This window comes from Sinocyclocheilus rhinocerous, unplaced genomic scaffold (genome assembly GCF_001515625.1).
Source record: "Sinocyclocheilus rhinocerous isolate Xijiao unplaced genomic scaffold, SAMN03320098_v1.1 scaffold682, whole genome shotgun sequence".
NCBI lineage: Eukaryota > Metazoa > Chordata > Actinopteri > Cypriniformes > Cyprinidae > Sinocyclocheilus > Sinocyclocheilus rhinocerous.
In genome coordinates, this window is record NW_015642528.1 from 1,005,797 (window position 1) to 1,019,958 (window position 14,162).

Below are 14,162 nucleotides of genomic sequence, written 5' to 3' on the forward strand. Positions count from 1 at the left end.
AATTTTTTAATTACATTTTTAACCCAAAAGTTGGGTTAGTCCATATTTGACCCAAAGTTGGGTTGAAACAACCCAGCATTTTTTAGAGTGTATGCGAAGGAGATGTGTTGCACTGCGTGAGGCAAATGGTGGTCACCAGATACTGACTGGTTTTCGGATCCCCCCCGGACCCCCCAATACAGTACAACTGCACATTTTAGAGTGGCCTTTTATTGTGGCCAGCCTAAGGCACACCTGTGCAATAATCATTCTGTCTAATCAGCATCTTGATATGCCTCACCTGTGAGGTGGATGGATTATCTTGGCAAAGGAGAAGTGCTCACTAACACAGATTTAGACAGATTTGTGAACAATATTTGAGAGAAATAGGCCTTTTGTGTACATAGTCTTAGATCTTTGAGTTCAGCTCATGAAAAATGGGGGCAAAAACAAAAGTGTTGCGTTTATAATTTTGTTCAGTGTATCTATCTATCTATCCATCTAGCAAAATAAATACATTTATCTGGGTAACATTAGTAGCAAAGTGCCCAGTGTAACACTCAACCATGAATCGATCTGTGTTTAAAATGCACGCTATAGTCATGTGACCTTGACAGGAAGCTGATTTTAATTCAGGGGATGTTGCTGCTATCAAGGTCACATGATCTACTCAAGTGAATCAATAGAGACATTCAATACAGCACTTCACGTCATTATTATTACATATTACGTCTATGCGGAAACACACAGACCCTGACAGACCCATACCGTTAGATCATGCTGCTCATATACTCCTTCAAAAAGCGTTTAAGCAGCTGAGGTGTTATTCACATAACAGATCCCTCTTTATGATTCATTTCTTATATTTAACAAAAGAAACACACTTGAACAAAAGCATCAAATTGTAATGGCTCAAACAAATGTAATGTCTTTGTTAACGATGGAAGATAAGAGGCAATTCAAAGAGCCAATTATAGCTGCAGCAAAGCACTTTTCCACAAAAGGAAACTGTCTTTTTTTATATTTGGGAGGTTATGTGAATGTAACCAAATTTTAAGTCCAGTCACATATGGAGGGCCCATCGGTGAGCAAACCTATTTTCTTATCTCTCAGACACTCTTGGTCAAACACAGATTAAATGTGAGCGATGCATACTGAGAAGAGAGGAGCTTCACCGGAGGCTGGAAGGGGAAACTGAAAGCCTGGTGGACGAGGGGCATTTCAACAGAACCCAAAACAAATACAAACAAAGTACAGAGCATCACTGCTCTTTCTGCAAACCAACCCTGCTGTCCCTGCTGAAACAAGCACTGATTCAATTAGCCCAGGAGGAGAACTGACCCTCACTTCCTGTTTCTCTGTCTCTGTTACTTCCTTCCATGTCAAATGTCGAGAGTTAGCTCACCACACTGCTACAGGAAGTGGACGTGTTTTATTCTCACATCTGCATATACATAGCTGTGGTAAATCTGATTCATTTAAGTCATTCAGTTTGTTCACTGCAATAAATGATTCACAGTTAAAATGAAGGAATAGGATAAAGGAATAGTTCACACAGAAATGAAAATTTACTGAATATTTACTTATCCTCAGACCATCCAAGATGTAGGTGAGATAGTTTCTTCACCTGAATTTTGACAAATTTGTCATTACATCATTCACCAATGGATCCTCTGCAGTGAATGGGTGTCATCAGAATGAGAGATTATCACAATAATCCACAAGTAATCCAGAACGACTCCAGTCCATCAATTAACATCTTATGAAGCAAAAATCTGCATGTTTGTGATAAACAAATCCATTATTAAGATATGTTTAACTTCAAACTGTGGTTTCTAGATAAAATAAGAGTCCTCAATGCATAATATTGCTTTCTCCAGTGCAAAAGTCATTTTGTGTGAATCAGGAGAGAAATATGCACAGATCAAGCATCATTTACAAGTGAATACGATCCAAAACTGTTCTAATCAAATATGTCGGTGGATATTGATGTGAGAGAACAACAGAAAATTGACTTTTCACTATAGGAAGCATTATTATGGACCCATATTTTGACCAGAAGTGACAGTTTAAAGTTAAAACATGATGAACAATGATGGATTTGTTTCTTACAAACACAGCTTTTCACTTCACAAGACGTTAATTGATGGACTGCAGTCGTGTGGATTACTTTGAATTGTTGAGATGTTTTTATCAGCTGTTTGAACTCTCATTCTGACGGCACCCATTCACTGCAGAGGATTCATTAGTGAGCTAAATTTCTCCAAATCTGTTCTGATAACGAAACAAACTCATCTACATCTTGAATGGCCTGAGGGTTGGTAAATGAGACCATTAAGTCCCTGGATCTTTTTTTGAAACAAAACATTTTGTTAAATACTGCTCGCCATCACTGTTCTACTCTGTTATGTACAGTAAATGACTGTGTTTTCTATTAGTGTGTGATTCAAAGTAGCTTCGCACACATGGTCAAAAGTGGCTAATAAGAACAGGTTGCATAAAACACTATGAACTTCATTCAGGTTTATCTTTATTTATTCAGGTTTTAAGTAGAGTAAAATTTATCAAGAGGATAATATGGTACAGGGCAATTTATAAAAAAAAATATATATAATCTTGCTCGCATCGCAGTACACGAACAAAGAAGCCTGAGGTAGAGATTTGTAATATAAAACCGCAGGGGCAAATTTCTCTCAGTTCATATTGTGTGTTTATGTGATGAGGGTGCAACTGTGAAACCTGCTACAACATGAAAGAAATCAGCAAAATGGAGCCGGTGAGGAGTTTAAAGGGAGATGGAGTGATACCCAAAGCTAATTAAGCACAAACATAAAAGCCAGAACCAGCCCCCAGACCACTATTCTGAAACACTAATCATAATGTAAAAATCCTCTTTATCTCACACTGATGGAGATCTGATCTGGAAGCTGATCCAAAAGGCTCTAGAAACTTCTGGCCCCCGGCTCCTGTATCTACTTCACACATGCATGAGAGAATGACTCATGCAGATTTCAGGCTTTAATTCTCCTTTTTCATATTACAGACATACAGGTGCATCTCAATAAATTAGAATGTTGTGGAAAAGTTCATTTATTTCAGTAATTCAACTCAAATTGAGAAACTCGTGTATTAAATAAATTCAGTGCACACAGACTGAAGTAGTTTAAGTCTTTGGTTCTTTTAATTGTTCATTCTAATATATTGAGATGCACCTGTATATACAGTAATCACACACTTTGATCTGCTTACACATGTAATCCTTGGCTTTTGTCCTCCTCTGTTATCTTGTGAATATCGTTCATGATGTATAGTGTATGGCTAATTATGTAATTGCATTTCAGGTTAATTCAACATGATAAAGAGCAGAGGTTTTCAATGGGGATGCACAATGGTTTGTTACCACACTGATTATCGGCTGATATTATTAATTAATCAATTAATCTGTATTGGATGTTCATGCTCATTTCCACTTTTTTTAAAGTTAGATTACCTCTGCCATCATCTAATGCTCATTTAAAAAGGTAATCTTTAAAAATATGAATACTTTAATAATACCATTAAATGTAATCTTTAGCCAATCTCAAAATTAATCTATATTTTTATACATTACAATGTTATGATGCCTAAATGTGTGAATGATTTTAGTTTTATAGTACAGAATTTGAATATATGAATACCCCAATATATTAGTATATATTATATATAGTTGTATTATTATTATTATTATTATTATTATAATTATCATTATTGTTTTATTAAATGAATAAATATATTCATTTAATAAAACAATTAAATGATTTCATTAACTGTTATTTGAGACTGTTATATTAGTATGTAATATAAATGAGACTGTTATTTTAGTATTATTTCTATAATATTATAGCATTTTTTTTAAATTGTATATTTCAGTTTTAATTTTAATTTTAAGTTTTAGTAATTTTGTTATTAGTTATTAGAATTTTTAAATAAATTTATTTAGCTTTTATTTATTTAATTTCATTTTTCATTTTAGTAAATTAGTACTTATTTTATTTCAGTTAGGTGCCAAGGTAAAATTTATTTTCAGTTTTTTAATTCAAGTGTTTAATTTAATATTTAGTTTAATTTCGTTTCAGATTTATTTCAATTAACAAACAATTTTTAGCTAACAACAACAACAACACTGCTACGAGCATGAAACATCAAAATAATCTAATAAACAACTTGATGTCTAATATAAAATCTGGGTCTTGAAATAAAGCTGCCATTCCATGTAAATCCTGCAGCAGTTGTTGGTGTCTCCTGTTTTTAATTAGTGAAATTATCAATAGCTTAAAAGTCAGAGAATCAATAAAAAGGGCTGAAGTTCAACCATCAAACATTCTCTCACAATCACGCAACACATTTGTCAATTAAACGAGTGAACAGACTGAAAAAAGGGCAGTAAGTCATTATTAGTAAGAGTAGTGCACTATGGCACCCGAGGGGCTGGCCTGCTGTCAGCTTCATTTACACCCAATGACAACACACCAAGGGCCATCCCTCAACTAAAATTGAACAACCAGGTCTGTCGGCTGCCTGTAGCTAAACCCACACTTCCCATTCCCATTAACAAACCAACAAACATGCTGCAGGTCAACAGACTGTCACAATCAGAGCTGCAAATATCAATTCTGCCAGTTCTAGAAATTTGTGCCTACTGCCGCGCTATCGTTTAAAAGTCTTTATCTCATGCCATGATGCCATCTGCAGTGTTTCTGAAGCATATGGCCTCGTGGTGCTGAGCATTTAGCACCCACATGAGATTGCAAGGCCATCAGTACCATGGACAGCTCCCTGGCCCACAAACATCAGCACCACGGACAGCTCCCTAACTCAACCCTGTAGTGATTCTGCTATAGGGTCAGTCTGACTCATCACAGACCTGATAATGAGCCAATTAGAATGGCAGCATAAGCAACAGTACGCTTCACCCTGAAGATCAATGAAGCCCAATAGAAAACCTCCAAAATTGTTGTGCTCGTTTGTCTCTGTGGCTTTATCAGGGTTTGTGCTCTATCCGAAGGGGCTGCAACTTCATTCGAACGCTCACCTGCTCGAAGAGGAATGAGCCTTTTATGTCACAAGTCTCTAAACCAACAATGCCCGCTCTTAATTAAGCACAAAGATGTCTAGCAGGCAATTAGCACCTGATTAAAATGACAATGACTTCATCTTTCAGGCTGAACATAAGAGTCAGAGTAACATCAGCATGCTTATATCCTTTTGCTTTGCATTTCAGGCTACAGATGCATTAATAATAAAGCAGTAAGTCACTTGAAACACTTCAAAATATGGTTATTATTAATATAAATGTAAACTATTAAGATGGATCATTAGCAAAACTTTTGGAAGGCTGACATGCCATATTTAATCTAAAATGTTTTAAACAGCAGTTTTCAGTCGTGTTTATAATTATTATGCATGCAGTATATAATTATTATGAATGCACCTCATATTGAGACAATATTTGTACATTTAAAATAAACTAACAAATAAATGAATAAATAATCACAGACATTTGGTCACATCTCAGAACCACTGAAAAGGAACTAGAAACCAAAAATTTTCTAAATTTGTTCATATATCATCAATATCAAGACAATATTTGTACATTTAAATTTAAAATAAATAAATATAAATAAATTGTCACACCTCAAAACCATTTACAATTAACTAAAATTCAAAAATGACTTTAATGTTCCAAATTAGTTTATATATTTCAATGAATGCAGCCTGATATTAAGACAATATTTGAACATTTAAATTTAAAATAAATAAATTGTCACATCTCACAACCATTTAAAATGAACTAAAATTCAAAAATAATCCAAATTCGTTTATATATTATAAATGCAGCAGCTTTATATAAAGACAATATGTCAACATTGAAATGTACATTTAAAATAAATAAACAAACAAACAAACAAATAAATACATAAATAATTCTTCAAAACATTGTGAAGAACTTAAAAGAAATGTATTCCTTAAAATGTTCAAACTTCAGATATTTAAGTGAATCTGTGAACCTTATGGCTTGATTGTATTTCACAGCAAGTGATCTGCTACCAGCAATCATGCAAAGTTACAGCATGTGAGCAGAAATGCAATATGATTTTTGGACTGCCCTTAGACTAAGCAACAGACGTTCTCTCCTCATGCGGGTATTAAATCCCATGGGATTAGCGTTAGCTCACAGTCAGTTTGGAATAGATTTAACCGCTCTGCTCTCCTCTCTGACCCTGCCATAGGGATCTGAGTATTAAACAGACGAGATGCTACGACAACCCAACCTCTCACCTTGTGGCCAGGACATGACCTCCTAGCTTCTTAGAGTCTAGTTAACTTCATTAACAGTCACTACAAGGTGATTATTGAAATAAACAGATAAACAGTGTGTCCATCCTGTATACATCACACCCCAGAAAACAGGATGAACAGCAGCTGTCATTCAAACTGAAAGAGGCGGGGCTTGTATTGAGCATAAGAGCATGTGTGTGATGTCAAATCAGGGGTGACAAGCAGTCACTGATCACAGAATAGGCTTCATAAAAGAGTTGTTTATGTGTACTTGATGAAGAATGTAAAAATCAACACCCTAGAAACCTTAGAATGCCTTTTGGATAGGGAAGAACCATTCACATTACCTGCGAAAATGTAACATTTATTTTTAGCCTCACACTGATTAGGCTTTTGATGATGACACTGGCTAACATTAGAAATTAAAGACTAATTTGGACTTTAAATAACTTCCAAAAAGGGAAATAGTGAACATTTAGGATTTTCTGTTTGGATTTCAATTAGAGTTTTGTGCTTTCCCTCTCCAACTTTGCAAGAAGTTTAATCTGAAATCCAAATGATTAGTGCTAACCAGCAGTGGAGTGTAAATCTGCTGTAAGATCACAGAGAAAGCAGAGGATCTCTAGTGCTGCTCTGTGCTGGAGTTTATTCTCTCCACACATTCAGCACTGCAGAGGAGAGCTGACTCTCTATTTAAAGAGTCAGACCACCTATTAGAGATCTTAGTTACTGTAAATAGTGCAGCAACAGAGATGTTAACAATACCAAAAGATATATTTAAAAAAATAACTTACCATAAAAACATTGTCATAATTCCCTCATGCCATTACGAATCTATCAACACCCAATTACCAATAAGCAGAAACAATGTATTTATTAATTTATTTATTTGTTCATTTAAATAAATATGCATACATTAATTAATTAATTAAAGAGAGAAAGGAAGAAAGGGTATACGAATAAGAGACAGCATTAATGCTTAACTGAGAAAACACAGCCCAAAACAATGATTTAAATAAATGTATAAGCAATAACATCACAAAACAACTTAACGTTATTATTATTATTATTATTATTATTAATACTAAAATGTTATGTACAATATATTTATAATGTATATTACGTATATATTACTGTAGTATAAATATTTCTTTATAAATAATTTTTAAAAGTTTAAAATGCAATAGCAATTTTTTTACAAAAACATTTTTTTAAAAGATGATTGGTAAAAAAGGTTAAGTAGAATTTTTGAAAAAATTTTGAACATCTTTACAACAACAACAACAACAATAATAACAATAATAATAACAACACAGAAAATATACTGTTATTTTCTGCCAGAACATTATCCATTCATAAATGTATAATTAACAACATCACAAAATAACTTAATGTCACGATGCGCTACTGTGAGGAGCACGGAGCGAGGAACGAGGAGACGAGGAGTAAGCTTCCAACGAACAGACTTTAATTGACATCAAAGGAACCAGGAACACACACGTAGCGGGGAAAGACGACATTCAATACCAGACGAAGGAACTATGGACAGGACTCACTTTAAATACACAAGACTTGACGAGGGGATGACGAGACACACCTGGAACTCAATAAACAATTAACAAGGGAAAACTAGGTCACGGGGAGCAAAACACACACAAACAGTCCATGGGCGTGACATATCGCCCCCCTCCCGGAAGGCGTGTCCTCGCGCCACAGGAACAACATAGGAAGGGACGGAGGGAACTTGGGAGGAGGCTCGGGAGGAGGATGATGAACAGAGTCCAGGGTGGTACTGCAGGAGGAAGGAGCCAGGGAAGAGACAGGAAGGACTTGGAGCTGGAACAGGAGGAGCCGGGCAGGACCCAGGCCGCAGCCATGAAGGTGACCCACGGTGGAGCCGACGGAGGGAGGAGCCATGGAGGAGGAAGAGTCGACGACTCCAGGGGGCCGACCAATGGCGGCGGAGGAACCTGAGGCGAAGACGGAGATCCGATGAGCCAGGGTGATGGGGAGGATCCGGAGGGCCAAGGTAGAGCAGATGGCACCGGCGACTGACGCGGAGGCGTGGATCCGAAAGGCCATGGTGGAAGGGATGAAGGGACGAAGGAGCCTGACGGAGCCGGAGGGACGAGGGAGCCCGGCGGAACTAGTGGACTGCCGGGCCACGGCGGAGAAGAGGCAGCTAGGAGCCATGGTGGAGCCGACGGGTCAACGGGCCGAGGCGGAGTCCGGAGCTTAGAGGCTGGAGGCGGAGTCAAGAGAGGCTCTCCGTCAGCGGTGGGCTCTAGCATGGGAGCAGCGGGGAGATGGTGGGCTGGGCACTGGGTCCGGGGTGGCACTGGCGAGATCCCCCTCGGGACAGACGGTGAATGGGGATCCGTGTCTTGCCAGTGTCCACTCCACAAATGCGGCGAAATTCGCTCGAGGGCCTTCCTCGGACGACGACGCTCTGTACACGGAGTTTAAAATGGCGTCATTGAATGCACAGAGTGAGTCATCAGGGTATCTGGAGAGGTTGGCGAGGACCAGGAACAGTCTGGTGTGGCCCTCAAGCGATTTCCCCCCCTGCTCCAGCAGGAGGAGGAGGTATTCAGGGCGAAGGAGGGGATCCATGGACACAACGAAAACAAAACACTGAGTAAAACGCGAAAAACAAAAACAGAGGGAAGACACGGAGTTTACGGTTTTGGTCTGGTATTCTGTCACAATGCGCTACTGTGAGGAGCACGGAGCGAGGAACGAGGAGACGAGGAGTAAACTTCCAACGAACAGACTTTAATTGACATCAAAGGAACCAGGAACACACACGTAGCGGGGAAAGACGACATTCAATACCAGATGAAGGAACTATGGACAGGACTCACTTTAAATACACAAGACTTGACGAGGGGATGACGAGACACACCTGGAACTCAATAAACAATTAACAAGAGAAAACTAGGTCACGGGGAGCATAACACACACAAACAGTTAATGGGTGTGACACTTAACATCATCATCATTATTATTATTGTTAATATTACTATTATTATTCATACTAAAATATTACATACAGTAAATTTATAATGTATATAGTATATATTATTGTAGTATAAATATGTATTTATAAATAATTTTAAAAATTTTAAAATTTTAAATATAAAAAAAATAATGATTGATGAATAATGTTCCGTTAAACACTAAGAAAAGAAATCAATATGGAAAATTCTTCATATTAATACAGTACACAGCGCCCTTTGAAATATAGTGCCACCTCTTTCTTTCTCATGTTGTGTTTCACAGCAGAAAGATGATAAAGTGACAGGTTTGACAACATGAGTGAGTAAATGAATTTTCATTTTTGTTTGAGTTACTGCTTAAAACACACAGATCAAAAGATGTGCACTCCAGTGTGTCGCTTCAACAATCACCTGTATGAGTGAGCGCTCAACCCTGCTGCATTGATGAACCATTACATCACTTCCTCTCCCCCTGCTTAGCACTTTTGACATGTGCCTCACACCTCAAGCGACACAAGTGTGAGAGTGTGTGTGCGAAAATATCACAAGAACTGTAAAACAACAGCTCTGAGGCACACAGCGACAGCAGCTAACATAGAGCTAATTTCTTTCCTGAGAGCAACTCACTCGCCGTGCTAACCACCCCTTAAATGGCCCCCAACACGCCAGCACTCCACACAATACCCTTCAGAAAGCACTTCATCAGCCGGCCCCATGCATATATTCATAGAGATATGCAAGAAGCTTTATACTTGTGAAGGTTTTTCTTTTCACAAAAGCCTGCAGAAACACCTTTGAGAGAGCAGGAATTGCTAATGAGGGGCGAAGACCTGTCCGTCACACAGATGAGACGCAAACATATTACAGTACACCATAAAGTACAGTTTAGTCTCTGATTAAACTGTGTAAAAGAGACTGGCATTGTGCACTCTAAATACCATGCTGCTTTTCCCAGTGCTAGACAGATTGGTTGTGGTCTCATAGAAGAAACACTGCTGATATTAGTGTGTTAGTCACACAGGGCCACAAGGCACACAGTCACACACACATCCACACCCGGCTGATAAACTGGCCTGTCAACACTCCAACTTGTGTGCTGAGCTGCTGGATTTGAGACTAGCAACAACACAAATGGATACACACATACACAACGTCACGGAGCGACATTGCAGCGGGCATGAGGGAGGACGGGAGCCCTTTCATCCTCCAAAAACTTGAGAATCAAATAAAAAGATTCACAGAGCTGCATATTTGGAAGGGTGATCTGATTCACAGCTGTTGTCTATTATAAGAGGCTGAGCATATATCACACAGCAATGAGCTGGAGTTAATGTGCTGTAACCGGTTTGGGGATTTGGGTGTCTGCTACCTAGGCAACGGAATCTAGAAGGCACAGTGACATGATGCGTTCACAGGAAGACTGACACTGTGTCGTACCAGGCATGATGCAGCAGCAACAGCCAATCAGAACAGTGCATGGACAGGTTTTCTCTGTTTGATCGCTGTCACACTTACAATAAGCTGCACAATGTAAAACACACACTGGACTTTTCTCATTTGGACACTTGCAACAAATGACCAACACTTTTCAAGCAAAACATTACACATTTAAAAAAATATATTTAAAATAACCTTTGGACCAGTTAAAAGTAATTGAAAAATGGCTTGGAAAAGTAAATTGCATTTTTTATGTATGTATGCATGTATGTATGTATGGATGGATGCATGCATGAATGTATGTATGTACAGTATGTATGTATTTATTTATTTATTTATTTTTAAGAAATAATTGTAATATTTGTTTCTTTTAAGATTTATTTTTGGCCTTTTTGCCTATATTTTGATAGGACAGTAAGTATCTGACAGGAAGCGAAGTGGGATAGGAAAGGGATCAGGAAAGGTCCACGAGCCGGGATTCGAACTCGGGACACCTATAGTGCAATGGCGCTAAATTGTAATTTTTAAAAAATATTGTAATATTTAAATGTGTAGTAAAAGCACTCATTTTTCGTCATGCATTAAATTGATCAAAAGTGACATTAAAAACAAATGTTTTTTTATCAACTTTCTATTAATCCAAGAATCTAAAAAAAAAAAAATATATATATATACAATGGTTTCCACAAAAATATTAAGCAGCACAACTGTTTTCAATATCGATAATAATAAGAAATGCTTCTTAAGCACCAAATCAGTATATTAGAATGATTTATGAAGGATCATGTGACACTGAGGACTGGAGTAATGATGCTGAAAATTCAGCTTTGCCACCACAGAAATAAATTACATTTCATATTTCAAATGGAAAACAGTTATTTTAAATTGTAATCATTTTTCACAATAATACCATTTTTACTGTATTTTTGATCAAATAAATGCAACATTTTGAGCATAAGAGACTTACTGACCCCAAACTACTTCTGAGAAAAGCATCATTAGGGCTATGCCTCAGAATGTAAAACCAAATAGCCGACTTACTGCCAAAAGACAGACTTGCAGCTACAACTTTTTTTTATCACAACACATCTGACACTTCCAGGATGTTCTGGCATGAACCTGACTTTCTCAGTCTGATCCAGGCTCATCTTCCTCAGGCTAAAAACCAAAACTGACCCCATAAGTGACTTAAGACAAAAACTGATCTTAGGTCAGAGACTCACCATTGACTGTGAGGTGCACCCAGCTGCCGTTGTGAAAGGTGTGGTACTGTTGTTCCAGCATCAGGACCTTGCACTCGTACCAACCCTGGTCTTCCGAGCGAACCCTCTCAATGCGTAGAGATGACTTGCCATGCAGGCTGGCTCGGCCTGTGGAGTTCAGAGACACATAAAAGATGTGAGAGATGCTCTAACAGGATCCAAAACATCCATCTACCACAAAACAGCAAGTAAACTGTTTAAATAAGTCCATTTGAGACACAAATATTACTTAAAGGGATAGTTCACCCAAAAATGAAAATTCTGTCATTAATTGCTCACCCTCATGTTTTTCCAAACCCCTAAGACATTTGTTTATCTTTGGAACACAAATTAAGATATTGTTGATGATATCTGAGAGCTTTCTGACCCTGCATAGACAGCAATGCAACTGATATGTTCAAGGCCCAGAAAGGTAGTAAGGACATTGTTAAAATAGTCCATGTGACATCAGTGGTTCAACCGTAATGTTACAAAGTTACAAGAATACTTTTTGTGTGCAAAGAAAATAAAAATAACGACTTTATTCAACAATTATTCTTCTCTGCGTCACTGTCTGCCGCCATTCATGAGAGTACCACAACGCATCTCGTAGCTTCATAAAATTACGGTTGAACCACCGAGGTCACCTGGACTATTTTACCGATGTCCTTACTACGTTTCTGGACTTGGGAACATTTCAGTTACATTGCTGTCTATGCAGGGTCAGAAAACGCTCGGATTTCATCAAAAATATCTTAATTTGTGTTCTCAAGATGAACGAAGGTCTTATGGGTTTTGAACGACCTGAGGGTGAGTAATTAATGACAGAATTTTCATTTTGGGGTGAACTAACCCTTTAACAATGATGCTCTGCTAGTTGCATGACAGAAAGAGGGACACTTTTTTTTTCTTTTTTTTCACACCACTCCAAGCTGGTCTTTCCAGTAGGGACTTTTAGTAAATGCTTTCTGGTTTGGTACGTAAAACAAAAAAGCCATTGGTCATTTACACATTTAATTCAAGTTAATTCAATCTAATTGTTTATCTTCGGTCTTGCAATAATGTACACAGCCCGGGTCCACAGCCGCATCACTCATGAATGTTGTTTTGGCGACAGCAGTGTCCGGTCCAGAGGCCGTGACGGCAGAAGTGAGAGCCGAAGTGGCCCACAGTAATTCCAGACACTCCCGTGAGCACATGGAGAAACACACATCTCTAACTGCGCCAGACATGGGCAAATCCATCATGACACTATGATATAGCTAGCTGGCTGTTATGCCTTTTTCTGGCAACAGTGCTGGACAGATGGCAGGAAACAATATCAGCACAGGCAGAGGGATTGCAGGGATTGCAAGTTAAAGGCTATTAAGGGCCTGTGTTTGTCCTCAAAAACCTTTTTTTTTTCAATACAAAAGGCATTACCACAGCCAATACGCAGTCTGAAAAGAATTTGTTATAGTCCCAAAGCATACAAAATAAAAGAATATTATGCAAATGAACTCAATATCTTGCATGCGCATAAGTTGGATGGTCTGAAAACATTTTTTTTGTGTGTGATTTGAGCTAAAGAACCATAACTTATTGTTAGATATTATTCTTTTTTTGAAACAGTGTTACGCTGACAAACAATTTCAGACATTTGTGTCTTTCTTCACTCGAATAGAAAGCAGCACTATTATGGCGACTGGAAATAGTACACTAGTGTGCCCACTGATGTAGGGACTTAACTGTAATTTAAGTCGTTAATTCTATAAGGGAATTAATCATTAATTTTATTTCTAGCTCAGGTTTTGAAAGGACTCGAATCTGAAAATTCGGAGTCAACCTGATTAAAACTGAATTCAAATCTGATAGTTTACACTTTAAATCAACGGTCGTCCAGCGAGCCGGTGATCTTAGTATATTTTAACAACTTGAATCTTTGTATTTCCCTGGCCACGGTCAATACAATTATTATAAGTAAGCTATTATAGTAATTATTATAAGTAAGCTACGAGCTAGGCAGCAAGGGATCTTTGGCAAAAGTTTTAACCTTGAAATTATATGACACCAAACAATGATTCGTTATAAATGAAACATGAATTTTATTGGCTACTCTAGATTACATCAAAACTAAGCTAAAACACACATACACACAAACATACAGTTTCTTTAGAATGAGAGTTGACGGAGTTGCATGAAGTTTCAA

General features: G+C 37.8%; 1 protein-coding gene across 6 annotated transcripts in view; it reads right to left on the reverse strand.

Moving 5' to 3' along the window:
* The window catches only part of LOC107756109 (protein turtle homolog B-like), a 122,147-nt gene that overhangs the window by 72,024 nt on the left and 35,961 nt on the right, over window positions 1–14,162 (reverse strand). For all 6 annotated transcript variants that reach the window (XR_001641783.1, XM_016573105.1, XM_016573106.1 and 3 more), the window contains exon 3: window positions 11,957–12,103. Coding sequence is in view for 5 of the 6 variants with exons in the window: in XM_016573105.1 (XP_016428591.1) it covers window positions 11,957–12,103 (147 nt within the window). In the remaining variant the exon portion in view is untranslated. The remainder of the gene's footprint in view (window positions 1–11,956; window positions 12,104–14,162) is intronic.